This window comes from Fringilla coelebs (genome assembly GCF_963513975.1).
Source record: "Fringilla coelebs genome assembly, chromosome: 1".
Taxonomy (NCBI): domain Eukaryota; kingdom Metazoa; phylum Chordata; class Aves; order Passeriformes; family Fringillidae; genus Fringilla; species Fringilla coelebs.
Window position 1 is genome coordinate 90,011,510 of NC_140028.1, and position 17,068 is coordinate 90,028,577.

General features: G+C 42.5%; 1 protein-coding gene across 1 annotated transcript in view; it reads right to left on the reverse strand.

Moving 5' to 3' along the window:
* Positions 1-17,068, reverse strand: part of GMPR (guanosine monophosphate reductase) — a 41,054-nt gene that overhangs the window by 13,311 nt on the left and 10,675 nt on the right. The window contains exons 5-7 of the mRNA XM_084220737.1: positions 13,070-13,151; positions 10,653-10,759; positions 5,072-5,114 (exon numbers count right to left, since the gene is read on the reverse strand). Coding sequence (XP_084076863.1) covers positions 5,072-5,114; positions 10,653-10,759; positions 13,070-13,151 — 232 coding nt within the window. The remainder of the gene's footprint in view (positions 1-5,071; positions 5,115-10,652; positions 10,760-13,069; positions 13,152-17,068) is intronic.

Consider the following 17,068-nt stretch of genomic DNA (forward strand, 5'->3'; position numbering starts at 1 on the left):
CTGCTTCTTCAATGTGTATGTGCCAGAACAGGCCTCCCCTCTGCTCGGCTTCTTCCCAGAACTGGCAGAAGAACTGAGCTATAAACCACACTTCACAGAAAGCAGATGAGCTTGAACTACACCCATCCTCCTAAGAACAAATCTGAACTCTGGGGAGATCCCAGACTAGGTAAGTCTGGCATTAGGATTTGTTCTGATCTCTGTCACTAACCAAACAATAGCAGCAGACCTTGAAATCTGAAAAGTAAGTGAAATCCCTATCACATCTGCTCAGCTTCTACCAAACCTAAAGTTGAGAATATTTTATCTTAGAACACATGACAAGAGTGAAGTGTGCCAGCTCCTCCCTCCACCCCTTTGCCAAAGAGCAGAGCTGGCAGCAGTGCCTGGGGGCAGAGCACCCAGCTGCTCTGCTGACCTCACCTCCCTTTGCCTGGTGCCTCCTTCAAAGGAACAGTGTGTCCATGCTAAAGGGATACTAAAAATGAAGCTTATGCAAAGCACATCGCAAGCAATATTTATAGCCAGGCACCCATTCAGGTATCCTATTATGTCAGCTGCCTGGCAGATTTCTCCTGAGCTTTCTTGTTTCAGACGGCTGAGTTTTAAAATCTTGGTTTGATTCATGTCTGCTACTACTATTAACCTGCCAAAAACAAAGGGAATACTCATCTTTTAATTACTGGTGGCAAATTCCTGTGCTACCTAGCACAACCTTACTCCATCTTTGCAAAAAACAAATACCCTTGAAAACCTAGCTAATGTCTTCTTCATGGGTGGAAGAAAACATGAGGAAGGAGGGACAGATTTGAGGTCAAGGCTGCAAAGAGGGCGTTTTAACAAGTCAAAAGCCTGCCAAAAGACATTCTGGATTCTGCTGTGTCAACAGTATCTCCTGATCCCCAATTCTAGTGCCATTTTTAGTTGTGGGTCTTACAGCCTTCAAATTAATAATGCAAAAGGCACATGAAAACTACACTTCAAAGTCATAGAATTTTGGTTCCTATGCACTTCTGTATCTATTTATTATTTTCCTTTTGGCTGCCTATTTTTGGGAGGGAAGCAAATATGTTTGAATTACAAGATTGAAACTCATCCAACTTGAGTAACTTTTGCAAATTACAACATAATTCATCAAGCTATTCCAGAAGAGAGGAGCTATGTTACAGCAGATGCAGCACGTCTAAACATTGAAATGACACATGCTTGCAGCCCTGCTGCTCCAGAAATGACAAGCCCATATTAAATATACTTCTCCAATGTTCTCCAGAACCTTCCACTGTGCTTCAGTGTTGCAAACATATCTGAAAATTTCAAGTCTGTTCCATTATGTTTCCATCAGTTAATATCCGACCAGGAGGTTGTAGTTTTTAGCACGGTCTTTAACTTACACATGTTTTTCTTGTATAACCACCAGAAGCACCTGGTGATGTCGGCAACATACATCTGCAGTCTTTTGTTTTCAAGTACAGACTGACAGCACGCCATTATTTTAGGTTGCAGAGGACTGGAAACACCTGGTAACAACCCCCTAGTATCACAGGATGCGATGGGGTATGTTGCACACAAGCATCCCAGCAGCTCAGTCAGAGCTGGCCAGACTTGTCCTGGTTTTACACAATGGCACTTTCGTGCACTGACTTTCCCCTTGAGGCCTATGCTGTATCTGGGCTGATTTTGCTCATTCACATCTCACAGTGCTTTCTCTTTCAAGCCATTACAGAATAGCAGTGCTGACGCCAGCCTGAGCTTGCAGCACTCACACAGTTCTGCTGGATCTGGATAGAGTCCCTCAGATGTCTTTTGTATGCCTGATTATACAAGTCACTGATAACCAGATTGGCTCTGTACAAATTCAGCTGGAGTCAGCCTCGATTTGTGAGCTGGGCAGCCCTCCAGGCAGATGCAGCCTAAGTTTGCCTGGACCAGAGCTTACCCTGGAATTAACATTCACCTGTGCTCCAGCTGAGCCAGGAAGCCTTTGCAGCAGTAGGTACACACACAGCTGTTGAAAACAGGAGAAAAAACCAGTGTGATCTAGTATAATCTGAAACTAGCGTATGTCCCCAGTTGACTTTTCCTTATGATTTTTCCTTCCTTTTCCTTCCCTGCTCCTGCATCTCTTCTCACCACTGCTGTAAGGAACAGCAGTAATGTGTTAAAGATGCTGGCATAGGATTCAAAAGGCACATTCTTTCTTGGCTGTGTCAGAAAAATATATGTGACCTCAGGCAATTGAACTTAGTATTTCTGTGCTTTGACTTTCCATCATTAAAAAAGAAGACAGTAGTGCCTCCCTGGAGCATTCTGAGAAATGTGCTCATGTTATCAGCCTTTCCAAGGGTTCAGTTGTATGAACCATCTGAGAGCCCAGCATAAATTTCTTTCATGCTTTCTCTCATTCCTGCATCAAAACAGCTCTTTCCTTTCCTATCAACCTACATCTTTTTTATTCAGTTTACCCAATGCATACCAGGTTCCCATCCAGCAGCTCCAGAACTCCAGCAGTGTCTCCCAAAGTATGTTTCTCCCAGCATTTCTGTTCCTCATCTTCGGTGCTTCCCTGTTCCTTGCATTTTTAAATAGGCGTCTACCGTGTTTCCCCTCTGTCAAAATGCCCAATCTGCCTCTGAGTCCTGACACCAAGTCACAGGTGCACCTTAAAGCTTCTCAACATCTATTTCTTGGTTCTTCACAATTCTCTCACTTAATCCAAACTACTCCTTCTGTTTCCATGAACTTGGCTCCTCCAGTCATACCTTTAACCATTTTCCAGTGCTTGTCTTCACATTTGGGACTCCCTCATACTTCCCATAATTCAAATAGATGCTCTTGTCACTGCTTTTTGGGGAATCATCCTATCCCATGAAGATTTTACAGTGATCCACAGAGACAACACAATTACTTTAAGCAAAGTCCTCTTCTTGTCTATTGTCCATGCTTTGTTCAGGCCTTCATCCCTAGATGAAATTGTAGGTCTAGGTGTTTTATCACCTGGTCTTTGCCATCCAATACATTCATGTAACTCAAGCACAGAGGTCTGTGCCAGACAATTCAGTATCAAGGCTTTGACTTGTAAATGTTGGGCATGGTGGCTACACTCTACGAGGTTCATATAGCCAATCACTTCAGTAGCATTCAATAAACACTGAAGTAATAATGTTATCTCAAAGCTTATTTTGCCACATACCTTTGACAAAGGCACATCTGGGTCAAGCTTGTCAGATGTCCACAGTGTGTCTACATCAAGTGTACATAACCAGATACAGTAAGTTTATTGCCTCAGGGTCATCTCCATCATTCCGTGCTCTGTAGCTGTGACACACAGTCACACTGATCTGTCTGAGTTACTATCAAGAGTACAACTACTGCCTGGAAAATGTCAACTTTCTGATGCTCCTCTGTTCCAGGGATAATCCTGTGGCAGCCTTCAGACACGTACCACTGGGAATCCCAGCACCTCTTGATGAACAGCAAAGCCAGAAACTGTCTCTTCGCAGGTTTCAAGCAGGACCAGGTTCAGTTAGTCCAAAGAGACTACAGGGATCTTTCAGACTTGTAATAACACTACAAAGAAAAACATTTGAAACACTGTGAAGTTGCTTCCTGTTGTTCTAGCTTCTGGAAATGTTCCTGTTGAAGAAAGATCTTTTCCACAGGCCAGGTTTCTGTGCAGACAGCTGGGAATACAGTGAAATCACAGTTTCAGCTCACAAGCTCCCAAGGACCACACCACCAGTAAGAACTTGGTAAGCTGTGAAGCCAGAGAAAGGCAGAATAAAGACCTCACTGCAGGCACCATGTCAGAGTGAGGGCTGAGGAGAGGTTGGGCATTTTTTTAACACCATCTTGTCTAAGAGGGTGGATGCTTTTGTTCAGCTATGTTGGAATCACCCAACTTAAAGCATGTGCATCACATCACCACTGGGTAGCACAAGGGTTATATGAAATGCTATGACCAAGCACATTCCTTGCTGGTAGCAATCACTCCACAGCTGTCCTTAGAATTCTCTGAGTCTTTCTGACCTGTCTCAAAACAGGAGCTGTCTGCAAATTCAGAAGACAGATTTTGGTTTCAACCTTTACAGGAGTTGAGTTCCAGGCCTAGAGTTTTTCTTGGCAAGTCTGTAATCTGAGTTTAGGCCTGCCTCTACTTTCCATACTTGCAAAGCTTCCTGCAAAGCAGACATTTTGTATCATAACGCACTACGTCTTGTTTTCATACCACCCTAAAATCCCAGTGAGAGACTCTGCTGTCCCACTGTATTCCAGGCATTACCCTACTTGACACCTCCAAAGAGTCTGGCCTTTTGGGAGGTGGGAGAGTACCTTTAAATGTCTTGTCATCTCAGGATGCATTTAGTGCCTGCGTCCCATATGCTGCTGTAAAAAGGTTATGGCTAAGTGACAATCATGATTTTGACCCGCCCCCCCCCCCCATACCAACATAACTCTCATGCCCAACAGACCATACTCACAGAATAAATCCTCTATTCTATCACCAAGAGCTGCTGCAATTCACTGAACTTACTTACATGAAAGCAGACTCTGTTAATAATTAACTTAGATGTTTCAGACAGCTGCCTAGCTCTAGGGGATACAGTATAAATAAAATTTCATCTCTTCAAGTGGACAGTTGATCCCAAGAACATCTCCAGGGATCTGGCCTGCCTTTTTGTTTTGCTCTTCTGTCCAACATGCATTCCACCAGCTCTTCCACTCAGGGCTCAAATCAGCCAGATCTAGCAATGTTACAGGTATCTCTGAAACCTACTCAGAAGAAACTCTTATCAGTTTTCTTCATACTCTCACAGCAGGTGTATCCCATACACACCTGGCAGATAATTTGTAAATATCACTTTGACCACTCTATGTTTTGCACTGCAGAATTTGGACTGTCTGTTCCAAAGAGAAAATTCATGCCTGGTGCACTAATTTCACTGGAGTCAGCTGCAGGAACTAACTTAACCTCCTGCTAATTGATTACACATTCAGGGTCACACCGATTCCTGCATCCCTGCTGCCAGGGGCGCTGGAGACACTTGGGGGTATCACAACACACAGCTCTTACCAAATGCTTTGGCGACATCTCCTGGACAGTTGCATCCTCCATCCTGCACAAAGAAAAGACGACGGTGAGTGGCAGTGAGGTCACTCAGGGACCCAGTGAGCACTGCAGCACTGTGGCCCCTGCTCAGGAACAGCATGTCGAGACAGCTGACCGTGCACTTGGGATGTATCATCTTGGCTACGTTTTCACAGAATCCAAATAATCCTTTCCACTGCTTACCTCCTCAAGGCTCACCTACTCTACTGTATAGTCTACTGATAATACCACTGGTAACAGCAGCAACGCAAATTCCTGACTGCAAGTTTCCAAATCCGAGAAACCAGAAAACAAAACCTCCTCTGATGATCTGAATCATCCCCTGCCACTTTAATGTAAGGCAGTGTGATGCAGAGGTACCACAAGCCTCTACCTTAAACCACCAAAGACATTTAAAACCAATTTCTCAGCAGTTTACAATATATTATAAGGTCACAGTGGGAGGGAAGAGGGAATATACCATCAGTTATGTTGGATTTTTATCTGCTAATCTCTAACAAACCTAGTTAATACAACTTTTGGTAGGTGAAAATGAGCCCCTCATCCTACTCGTTACTGTTTGCTATGGTCTTGGTAAGCAAGCAACAGCACTCTGGACCTTTAGCATTTTAGACTTACACATTTCAGTTTCAATGCAATTCAGTGGCTGATGAAGGGGGTTCAGCTGAGGGGAGGGAGGTTGTGTATGTGTGATAGAGCTGTAAAAAAGGAATGGCACACAGCAGAGCTCATCATGTGCTATGGTTCTTTAGGATTTGTAAAGGTCTGAGCACCAGATGAAAGATCCTTTAGTCTACACAGTCATTGTACCAGGAGAGCTCCCCATTCCTTTGATGATCTGGATCCACTGCAGACTGCCAACATCTTTCCTGCTTTTGAAGCTACCCCCAGACTGGCCAGTTCCCTCATGCTGTTTCACCTCCCTGTTGGCAGAAATGCGTGGCTGTGCATGACCTGCAGCCGAGCACAGCCAGACACCCCCTCCATCAGCCATATTAGAGCTGCCTTTGATGGGCAGCTGCCAGCGGGGGCTGTGGGTTAGAAACTGTGTGCCCAGAAAAGGATTCAGACACAAACTGAGCAGGTGGATCCAAAAGTGAGTGGCTTTTCAAAGGGCACCCCACTGCAAACAGTGCCTGGTAGAACTTTAAAGGCTTTTATTCCATTTGCTGATAACCTCTAGCACATTATGCTTTTTGTTGAGCTTAGACACCCTTCCTGTCAGCTCCAGGAATGAGTGCTGGGCTGACAGCTGAATCTCTCTCTCCTTTTAATGGCTCTGCTTGTGCAATTCTTTCCCTTTAACAAGTCTGTCATAGCCTGGAGGAGGGTGTGAGTTGTGTGTATGTGTCAGGGGAGGAAGAGCCACGGTAGAAAGAAGAGTCTAATAATCTTCAAAGGAAAATTTTAGGACTTTTACTATCTGAGAGACAGTGGCTTTGAATGCTCTCTGGTAGGTGGGCTGCAGTCAGTTGTTTTTGGGTGGCTCAGTATCTGACTTTTATAACAAACCCAGTAGTGGCAGTGATGAAGATTTTATGCTTTCAAAGGTGCCATGAGGATGGGGGGGCCTTACTGTGTAACCATTAATCACCAGTTTCAAAAAATATCACTTTGAATGTTACCAAATTACAAAATGCTGAGCAGCTTAAGAGACATAAAAGCTCATGGGTTACCATTTAAGATAAAAGGAACTGACAGTGATGATTCACAATCCTTCTTTATCTGTAGATGTCTTCAGTTACTTCAGATAAGCAGGTAAATTTAGTGATTCACAGAAAGGGAAACAAAAAGGGAGCATACTAAGCAGTTATGTCAGAAGAAGCTATATAATAAAGCTATATGCAGTAAAGCATTTCATTCCTTGTCAAAAAACAGGCACTCTTTCTACAAAGACTGTTCTGCTGCTGCACTGCCTTGGAAGCTAACCCTTGAAATTCAGCTTGTTCCAACATGGCCCTAGGTCTGGGTTCAAAATAACTTGTAGATGGCTGGGCTTCAGTTATAGAGTTTGCTGCAGGCTCAGCTTCTACCTCAGAACTTAACTGTAAAAATCTGCCTCTGAATTCAGGAGAACAGGCATAACACCAAAGTAAGACCACTGGAAAGGGTTATGGTCACGGAACCTCTAGACAAGACGATTCTGAGCCAACTGGATGCTAGGAAGAAGGACAGGGGAAAGCAGCTTTCCCAACAGAATTCCTTAATGGGGCTGAAGTACTGTTTTTGTCCCCAGTCTTCTTCTCCAGATAGATAAGCCATTTTACAGCAATTTTACAGCAACACAATTTAGCTCAAGTAAGAAAAAAAAATACAGTATGGAAAACCAGTATACACTGGTTGAACATTTAGCATTAGATGCAATTTATAATGAGTTTATAACTGTGATTTATGTTTCAAGCAACCTTTTTAATAAACTGCATAACCAGTGCTTTCTACAAAGCACTGTAGCCATCTATTTGCTGGTATCAGCAAATAGATAGCTATTTATTATGCAGAAGATATATAATGTATGTGGCATATACAGCAGTAAAAACAATACATATGGTACTTTATTCTGAACTACATATACCGGGTGTGTTTCTGTGTGAAAAGTGCTCTGTGTGGAAAAAGGGACAGTATGGCAGTAGCTGGGTGAAGAAGCCCTTAGTCATTCTTTTCACTGAATGCTGGTGACCTATCACCCAGGCAGGGAGAAGGGGAAACAGGGGATCTCTGTCAAATGACAGCCACATGAGAGAGGACACATGCAGGGCTGCTTTCCATTCCCCACATTGCTGGCTTACTAGAATATGTGACTGCCTCTGTCCAGCAGAGGAGTTCTCTGACCTAGAAGAAACATCTCCAGCAGACCCCCTCCACTGTAACTCACTGCAGCACTTTCTCAAGGCCAATGGATTAGCAAGAATGAAAACTGACACTACTGGCTCCCAGACAAACAGCATGGGACAGAAACCCTGCCTGTATCTCATGGAGGGTTTACTCTCTGCTTTCAGTGAGTCATGAAAGATTCATTTCTGAGGTGAGCTTTTAGTCTTACAGATAATTTAGCATGAAGAAAGTAGCTAGTGCAATTTTACCTCCTACTTCTCTGTGTAAATGACTAGACAGACACCAGGTGTTCACTTGGACTATCATGTTTGCCTGAAAATTGTCACTTTCCTTGTCAACGAATCAGTTCCAAAAATCATACGTGATAACTTCAGTAATAGGAACATTTAAAATCCCAGTTTGTGCTCCCATCCTAGCACAGCTCCTGAACATCAGGATTCAGTCGTGCTGTGCTCTCTGCAGTGCCTATACTGTGCTCAGCACCATCACTTCCTCATTCTGAGAGCAAGACTTCTTTTCCTTCATATGCAAATTGTACCAACATAACAAGAACAAGGAGTTAATTTGATGAAGGTACTCGACAAGACAGAAGTGGATACAAGAAAGTACCCCAAGGGACTAACCAATATCACACCATTAGCTACAATCTACATGAACCTAGCTGTTAGGCTCTGAATCTTTTCACATCCTTCCCGCTATTTTCATATCAACATAAAAACTGCTGGACACATTTTCTCCTGGGGAATTGACATAGATAGCTGTGGTAATACTCTGCCTGTAGGGATTTTTTTTGGCTCAGGTAGACTGTGCCCCTTCTTCAATCTGCAGAAAGACAGCAGTGAGACATTTTGAGGGATGCCATGTATACTTGTTGCCACCAGACCCAATTCTATACTTAGAACTGCTGCCATATGGTGTTTTTCTGTCATGAGGATACCTCTCTTCCATGATATTCTTGCCAGAGCTCTGGCAACAACCATGCTAGTCCAACCTTTTCTTTTCCTAATAAATACACCAATATCCATCTGAATGCTCCAGAATTCAGGCATAATATCCTTACCCTTGCTTTACTCTTCTTATATTAGGTGACAGAGTTGAGCTGAAGTGATGTGACCTGCAGCTGAAGGTGTTTCTCTTGGCCCAGATGTTGGTAGCGGACAGGCATCAAATTTCCCTCCTGCATTCCCCCACAGGGGGCTGATAGGTGCCGGGACCATTGAAACCTGAGCAAGTCAAGAACTGATCCGTTCCCAAAGCAGGAAAGGAGATACAGTACAGAACCATCAAACTTTTCAACAGTCTGAATACAGACTCTGTTTTCTTGTAAAATCAGGATAACAGCATTCTTCTGAGGGCTGCTAGCAGAAAATGCTTATTGCGAAACTAGGATGGGTCTCTGATCACCAGGATGACACCTATACTTATGCAGCCTTCACAGTAATGAGTGAGGCATTCATGCTCTATTGCACAAATTCTACTGCCTGTTATAGACAGAAACATTTGCAATACTGCCCAAGTCATAGAAATCACAGACTGCTTCTCTTTTTTTCTATAAAATTCATATAGAGGAGCCACAGAGAGGAGGGACTGCATATTCCTTAACAATAAAGAGCAAGAGAGATCTGACTGTAACACATGCTCCTGCTCCATTATACTCCAAGAGATCCAGTCAAACCCTTTGCCCACCCTCAATCAGTTTGTTTTCCTCTCACCTCCCTCCTCAACAATGACACAAAACATTCCTTCCTCCCATGGATACTAGTCCCAACTGGGTCGAAGAAACCAGGGCCTTCCAGTGATCTCACCTGGCAGTAGAACTAAAATCCAGTGTATGGTCTCTCCTAGAGGGGCAGAGGGAGGCTGCTGGCTGTGAGTACAGCACACAGGTGAGCCCCTGTGCCCTCCCCATGAGCAGCTGCCTCACAGGCAGCCTGAAGAGGCTGTGCCAGCCTGACATGGCCAGGACACACCGACTGCCTGTGTGTGCCCAAGCACACAGGACCTTTGGGTGCTGCAGACTGCACTCCAGCTCAGTCTGGGGCCATGCTTATCAATTTACTTTCTCTCTGTGAGGTGAATCTGGTCTTGCTGACAAGAGCAGAAACTGCCATTAGCAGGCAATACAGACATATGCTCTTTTTCCTCTACAGGCTTGTTATTTCCCCCGAGTTTAGTGAGAACATAAGTGGCTCACGTGTCAGCTGTGCTCAAAACAGCCACCTCAAACGCTCCTGCCCCTGCACAGAGAGCTTTGTGTGGATGCTCTCTGAATCAATCCAACCAGGGCACAGATGGGCTCACATCATTTAACCTTGTACTCCCTTCTATGCCTGCCTGCCCCTCAGTCACACTCTGAGGAAAGTCATGTTTACATTCCACCCCTTTTTCAGAAGTCTTTCATAGGAATTACAGTTTGCTTCAATAGTGAAAACACTATCAAGCTTCCTATTCTGTTTACATAACAGCTTACTCCACAAAGGAAGAAGCAGATTTTCAAAGGCAAAACAGGAGTGAGGTGCCCACATGTTTTTAATGTTAGAGAGCTGGTTTCTTTCCACCTGGATCTCTGCTAACTGTCCCAGGAACTAATACTGGATCCAACTGGGGATTACAGAAGGACAGGCTTTAACATGCAGGGTACTAGACTGTTTGATTCTCCTGTTCCACAACGATTTGCACAGTGAGAATCTGAGAGTGGATGATAGTTACTTACAGAGATGATATGTCCTTTCAAGCCATGTGCTGAGTCTGCACACTCAATAACAGCACTTAGCTGTGGATATCCCACCCCTGTCTTAATCCGAGTGGTACACACAGAACCTAGACAAGAGAACAAGAGGAATAACGCAGCCCATCAGGATGACAGAAATGATACAGAAAAAATGTGTTTCTATCAGCATTATTTTTCTCCCAAGAAGTCTTTATTGCCAATGCTGGCTTCTCACAGGTAAAAGGAACACATAGGATTTTGAGTTCCAAAATGCTTCATGGGAGCTGTGGCTGAGGAGACTAATGTCCCCCCTTTCTTCTCCAGGGCTAGTCCCAGTTTAGTTCCCATCCCAGCTTCTCAGTGAGGGAATTACTGCATCACAAGAAAGTAAATCTCACTGAGGTGCTTGAAGGGAAGTGGCAAAAGGACCAGAATCACAACCTGTGAGACACAGCAGTAGCATTTATTACCTATTTCTATCTCTTTTCTGCATGTTTAAAGAAGTAATTATAAGGTAAAATCTGTGAATTTTTTTTGGTAACAATTTTCCCATCTTTTGTTTAATACTGCAGGCAGGAATATTTGGCAGATGGCAGTTTTGGGTAATATAAAAAAATCAGCACATAGCATTTAAAAAGTAAGATAAGTAATCATCTGAAAGCCGTACAGTACAACAACAAGGGAAAAATAGGAACTACATCTACTCATTGAACTCTATTATTTATACCCATACATTGCGCATGCATGTACATATAGATAAAAATAAAGGTATGTATATATTTGTATATATCTATCTATATATATTTTATATATGTACATATAAACCAATTTACTTACAGTTCAACATAGCAACATGGCTATAGACCTTTTGGAATACCTTCTCTATTTTGTTCCCTCAAATTAAGAGTCAAAAGGAGGACTACTTTTTGCTAGTCTAGGTTCTATAATTTAGGATACAGACCTAAAAGGTCTGCATGATAACGAGAATTTCAAAACAGATTCTAAACAGAAATGCAGTGAAATCTGAATCCCTTCACTCAGCTGATATCCAGGTATATTCAAGCTACCAGTAAAGCAAAAGTTACCAAAGATCCTTCAAAGAACTGACAAAGTGAAAACACTGAGAAGAAATCTTGCAAAATAGTAAGAAAGTTAGTTTTAATTAAATAGGGAAAAAAGATAATTTCCACAGGGCTTGGACTGCATAGTGTATGCAATGCTTTATAATAACAAGATGGATCATCATCTGGAAAAGAGCCTCAAGACCTGAGGGAGAAACATTTATTACTTGTGGGTTTGCATGGTCAACTTGTACAGATCTGTTCAGGAAGATCTCCAGGGAGGACTGTACAGCATTTACCCGCATTTCCATGTTTGAGGCTACACACTATAATTATTCTTCTTTTAAATCTGAATTTGCCTATGACAATTATACCATGAAATCACTGTTGTAGATTCTTCATGTATTTTGCAGTATTTATTGCTTGATATCTTCCTGGGAACAACTGCAATGTTTATTACATCATTTTCTCTGCTCCAGTTATCCATTCATGGACCATAACTATCTGGCCCTGCAGAGTAAACAATCTGCCTGCACTACACTGGCTGATCACAGCTACACTGTCAGTGGCATTTGTGTTAGCCACTTTAAAATCTAGCCCACATATGGTGACTCCAGCTGCAGTCTAAGAAGAAAATAGCAAAAGAAGGAACATGTGAAGGAAGGCACAAGGAAGGGAAAAAAAAAAAAACGAAGAAAGATTATGGCAATGTATGCCAGACAACATTAGGGAAGGGAAGATAGGGAAAACACTGTAAGAAAGTCAGGGTTCTCTTGTTTATCCATGGAAATGTTAGAGTGATAGATAGCATGTAAGTACATTAATGTAAATTTTAACTCCCAGGCAATAATAACAGGTAGAGGCAAAGTTATCCATATTTCACAATTGACGCCATTTCATCTTTGAAGACATTTACAGGGATACCCTCAGCTTCACAGAACACAAATCATAAAGCTACTCAGAAACCCATCTTTCCTTGATAGAGGTGGACACCTGGACACACCACCCTTTGAGCTTTAGCTCGGATGACTCATCCTCTTTTCTGCAGGCTAGAAAAAGAGTTCCCAGACACAACACATGTTATCAGTGATAATGTCAGGAACTCAGACAGCCAGTGCTTCCAGTAACAACTATCTTCACAGACTGAAGGTGCAATATGCAACACTGTTCAGTATGAAACACTGGCACCCAGTATGTAAATTTCTTAAACACACCGTGTGCAAGTTCACTGGTACTTTATTGACCTGAGTGGGTCTTGGCATTCTAACAGGCAAGGAAACAGCAATATATACTTGTTCCATCTGGACAATTTCTCTATCCTCTACCAATGGTACTGAAAGCCACCCTTATTTGACTTACCTGGTCCAATACCCACTTTAATAATATCTGCTCCAGAAATAATAAGTTCTTCTACCATCTCTCCTGTCACCACATTGCCTGCCTAGAAAGAAAGAACAGTGTTACAGGTACAGGAGATTTCAAGACTACTGCAGTAAAGACTAAAAATGATAATGTAAAGTTTGATCCAGAGCTTTTAGAAGTTGAACTATGCAGAGTATGGAAGAATAGAGTTCACCATACTGTTCCTTGGACATGCCACCAAGACTAAACCAGTCATACAGGTAAATTCTCAAGTCAAATGAATTTAACAAGTAGTCCAGTAAACCCTGATCCTTAGCATTACAAGCAGGAGATCTGCTTTGTCATCCATCCCCCCTAATCCTCACCCAGAGGCTCTCAACCACATCATCTGTAACCACAGGGGCTATTCTTCTTTCTTATATACAGTGAACTCCTCCACCTCTCCTGCCCTACCTTTCTCTCCAGAACAGCCTAGAGACCTCCATGCCTTTCGCCTAACTCGCTTTGCAGGAAGAAGTTCAGATCTTGTTTAAAATACTGGAAAACGCATTTTTCCTTTAGGATTCAGTATTTTGCCCACTGAAAGTAAGGTACTATTCTTCTAATTTTGTGCATTGGTGCCAAAATTGGTATATACATACAGACAATATAAATCTGAGCATTCACACCATATACATACATTTGGTTGTGGTGATGTCACTGGTTAAAAACAGGGGTTTGGTTCCCTCTGCATGACCTTTGCAGAGATACAGAGAGCATTCTGTTTAGGGTAACATCTTCTTTGAAAGAAATTCTGAATTGGTTTATGTTCTTTACCGTATTTTTTCTTGCACTTCAATAGCTCTTTTCCTCCTTTTGCCTACATCGTTATCTTTGCTGAAAATGAAGACAGCTCTCTCAGTCTTTGTCTTCCTTCTTCTAGAAAACTTCTATTGGCTCTCCACATCCCTAATCAATTGCTTAATCTGTGTTTGCTTTATACCAGACCTCTCTGAAGTCATACCAGACAGATCTTTCTTGAACCTGAGGAATGAGAACTATCCACAGTGGTACAGGTGAGTTCTCACCAAGGCTTTGCACAACACTTGCCTTTTCTATGGAAATATCTTGCCTGACACAGAAGAATGCATTTGCCTGTGTCACACTGGTGGCTCACAGTTACCTTGTGATGTACTCATGTCTCCAGGAACATTTATCTACTCCAAATTGTAGCAGAAACTTGTAGAACTTCCCCTGATATTGTGCTACCTATTCCTAGTGTAACATTTTTCACATGTGGTTTATTGAGGTGGGGGCCCTCTTCTGCCAGAGCCTCGGCTGGGTATGTGGCCTGCAGTAACCATGAGATAAAGATTTTCCTGGTTCATGGATGCTATGATTGCAGAGAATGCCAGTGTAATCAAATTACTGATACTTTTAATAAAAGAAACTACAAAACAACCTTCTAGCACACACTTGGTAATTGGCTTGCAAAACTGGTGCAGTAAGTGCAGAGAGCTGCCAGTCTATTTCTATTCAGTTAAAGAAACATATTGATGCAAGCTCAGTGCGACAAGACAGGCCCTTGCATTTGTCAAACTGTGCATCTGATGGATCTGCAGTCAGAGTGAGGCTAGAGATTAATTCCCTTGCCAGAAGTGTCCTCTGTCCAGATGATTTTCAGGGAAAAGACAGTCTTCAAAGAGCAAGGATTTCAAATGACATTTGAATCCTATTCAAAAGAGATTTATGAGCTAAAACCTATGCTTTGAGTTACATTTGAAAACAAACTGTTAGCCAGTGCATTTTCAGACCACGCTTTCCTCTCTGCAAAGGGCTGCACAAAGCAAATGAATGCTGACATAGCACACACTGAACTGACTCACTACAGCTGCACTAACTGCATTCCCATACTCTGAGGGAACATTGTACAGGAATGCAATCCTATAAATTGCAGCCCACAATTTGAAAAGGATGTGAAGGTCTTCGAATGTGGCAGAAGAAGGTAGGAAAGCTGGTGATGCAACTGAAAGGCAGGTGCTGTGGGGAGTGGCCAAGGCACTGGGTTCATCTAGCTTGGAGAGAAGGCGGCCACCTCATTGCTCACTACAGCTTCCTGAGGAGGGCAGGTGGAGAGGGAGGTCCTGAATTCTCCCTGAGATCCAGTGACAGAACGCATATGAATGGCTCAAAACTGTGTCCCTCAGGAAGGTTCAGACCTGACATGAATAATCAGTTCTTTAGTGAGAGGGTGAAAAAACTCAGGAACAGGCTTCCTACAGATGTGGCCAATGCCCCATGGCTTTGTGTTTAGTTTCCCAGGTCTTCCCTCATTCCCCTCTTGCAAACTGGAATAACCCTGTTTCACCTTCTGTCAGCAGGAACCTCCCCACACTCCCAAGACCTTTGACAGGCAATGAGAGGGGTCCTGCTCCAACATTTGCTAGCTCCTGCAGTATTTTTGGACAATTACAAACCAAGTTTGGTTTGTATCTCAGCTCTGTGGCTTGCCTCATGTCTACAGAACATTCCTAACCAGGAAAACTGCACAAGACAAACCTCCATTTTTCCACATAACCTATTTTGCGCTTGTACTAAGGACATGCTATTCATTTCTAGAGATCTGAATTTAGATCTAGAGATGTTCAGAAAACCTCTTACATAATGATACTGCAGGACTTAGCAAGTGTTTGTAGCAGTACTGATATGGGCAGAAGAGGAGGCAAATTCTAAAGTCCTTACTTAGTACAGTTTTCATTCAAATGTAACTACTGCTGAAGTCAGCAGAAGGGTACCCAGGGAATACTAGGCATAGCCTGTTCTCCACTTACTGATTTCTGACTCCTATTTCACATTTTATTTATTTTTACTGAATTTTGCTTCCTTCTTTTATTAGCTTGAAACAGCTGACAAGCCACCACCTGAAGCACTTATAAAAACAATGACAATATCAAACAGCAATTTGTGGTCTATGATACAGGACCACTTAACTCTGCTCAAAAGAGCATGGTATTGATTAAAAATAAAATAAAATAGAACAATCAGGAAATTAAGAATATATAATAGGTACAGTGTTTCAGCTAAGAGCTGCTTCCCTTCTGCTCAGTGGTAATTTGTTATACTAAGTGCTGTACATTCCAAGGTGGGGTGATGGAGAGTGTGCCACTGAGGACATGAAGGGAACAGTTTACCTCTGGAAGGCAGATGACCACCTGTGCTGTATGACACACACTACAGTACCACTTGGTGAAACACTGGAACACATTCAAAAGATTCATAAGTAGGAAGGAGCAGATATTCAAGTCAGTAGTTGCATGAGATTTGGGATAAAATATGTATTTAACTTAAACAGCAGTGTCTTCTTATTAGCAGAGCATAGAGGGTTGTCAAACTGTCTCTTCAGAAATGTTAACCAGACGTTTACTGTTAAGTTACTGCTAGAAAATGTTAGAACTGCATATGTTGGTTCAAAATGCTCATCCTAGCAGGGAAAAGCACTTATGTCCCCAGCATACATTTTTTTCCTGGAATGCCTGTACACACATCACTGATTTCTGCCCTTCTGAATCTGCAGATCCTTAACAAATTTTCAAGGAAGACGTGGAACTCTACATAGCAGACTTCAACCTGCCAATGAGAGGCTCGCTTCTTTTAGGTACCTTTTGCAGACCTCAGAGAGCACAAAAAAAAACCACTATGAGAAGAGAGGCACAGTTAGCTGTATGTGAAGAGACCCCAGTATGACAGCTGAAGAGAAATGGGTTTACTCACATCCAGCTGAACTCTGCTTTACTGAAACCAATGCTTGCCTTATCACTGATACCAGTATGACAGCTGAATTGAGACAAAAGGGCTTTTGAAGTCCCCGCTAGTATGGTAAAGCCAGAATACTCCAACTTAAAAAAAAAAAATCTGAAAATATCAATATAGAAAGACTGAGACTACAGAAATTAAACTGTCTTAAAATTAGCTTAAAAGAATAGAACACAGTTGGAATGTGCACTGTGAAGTCACTAC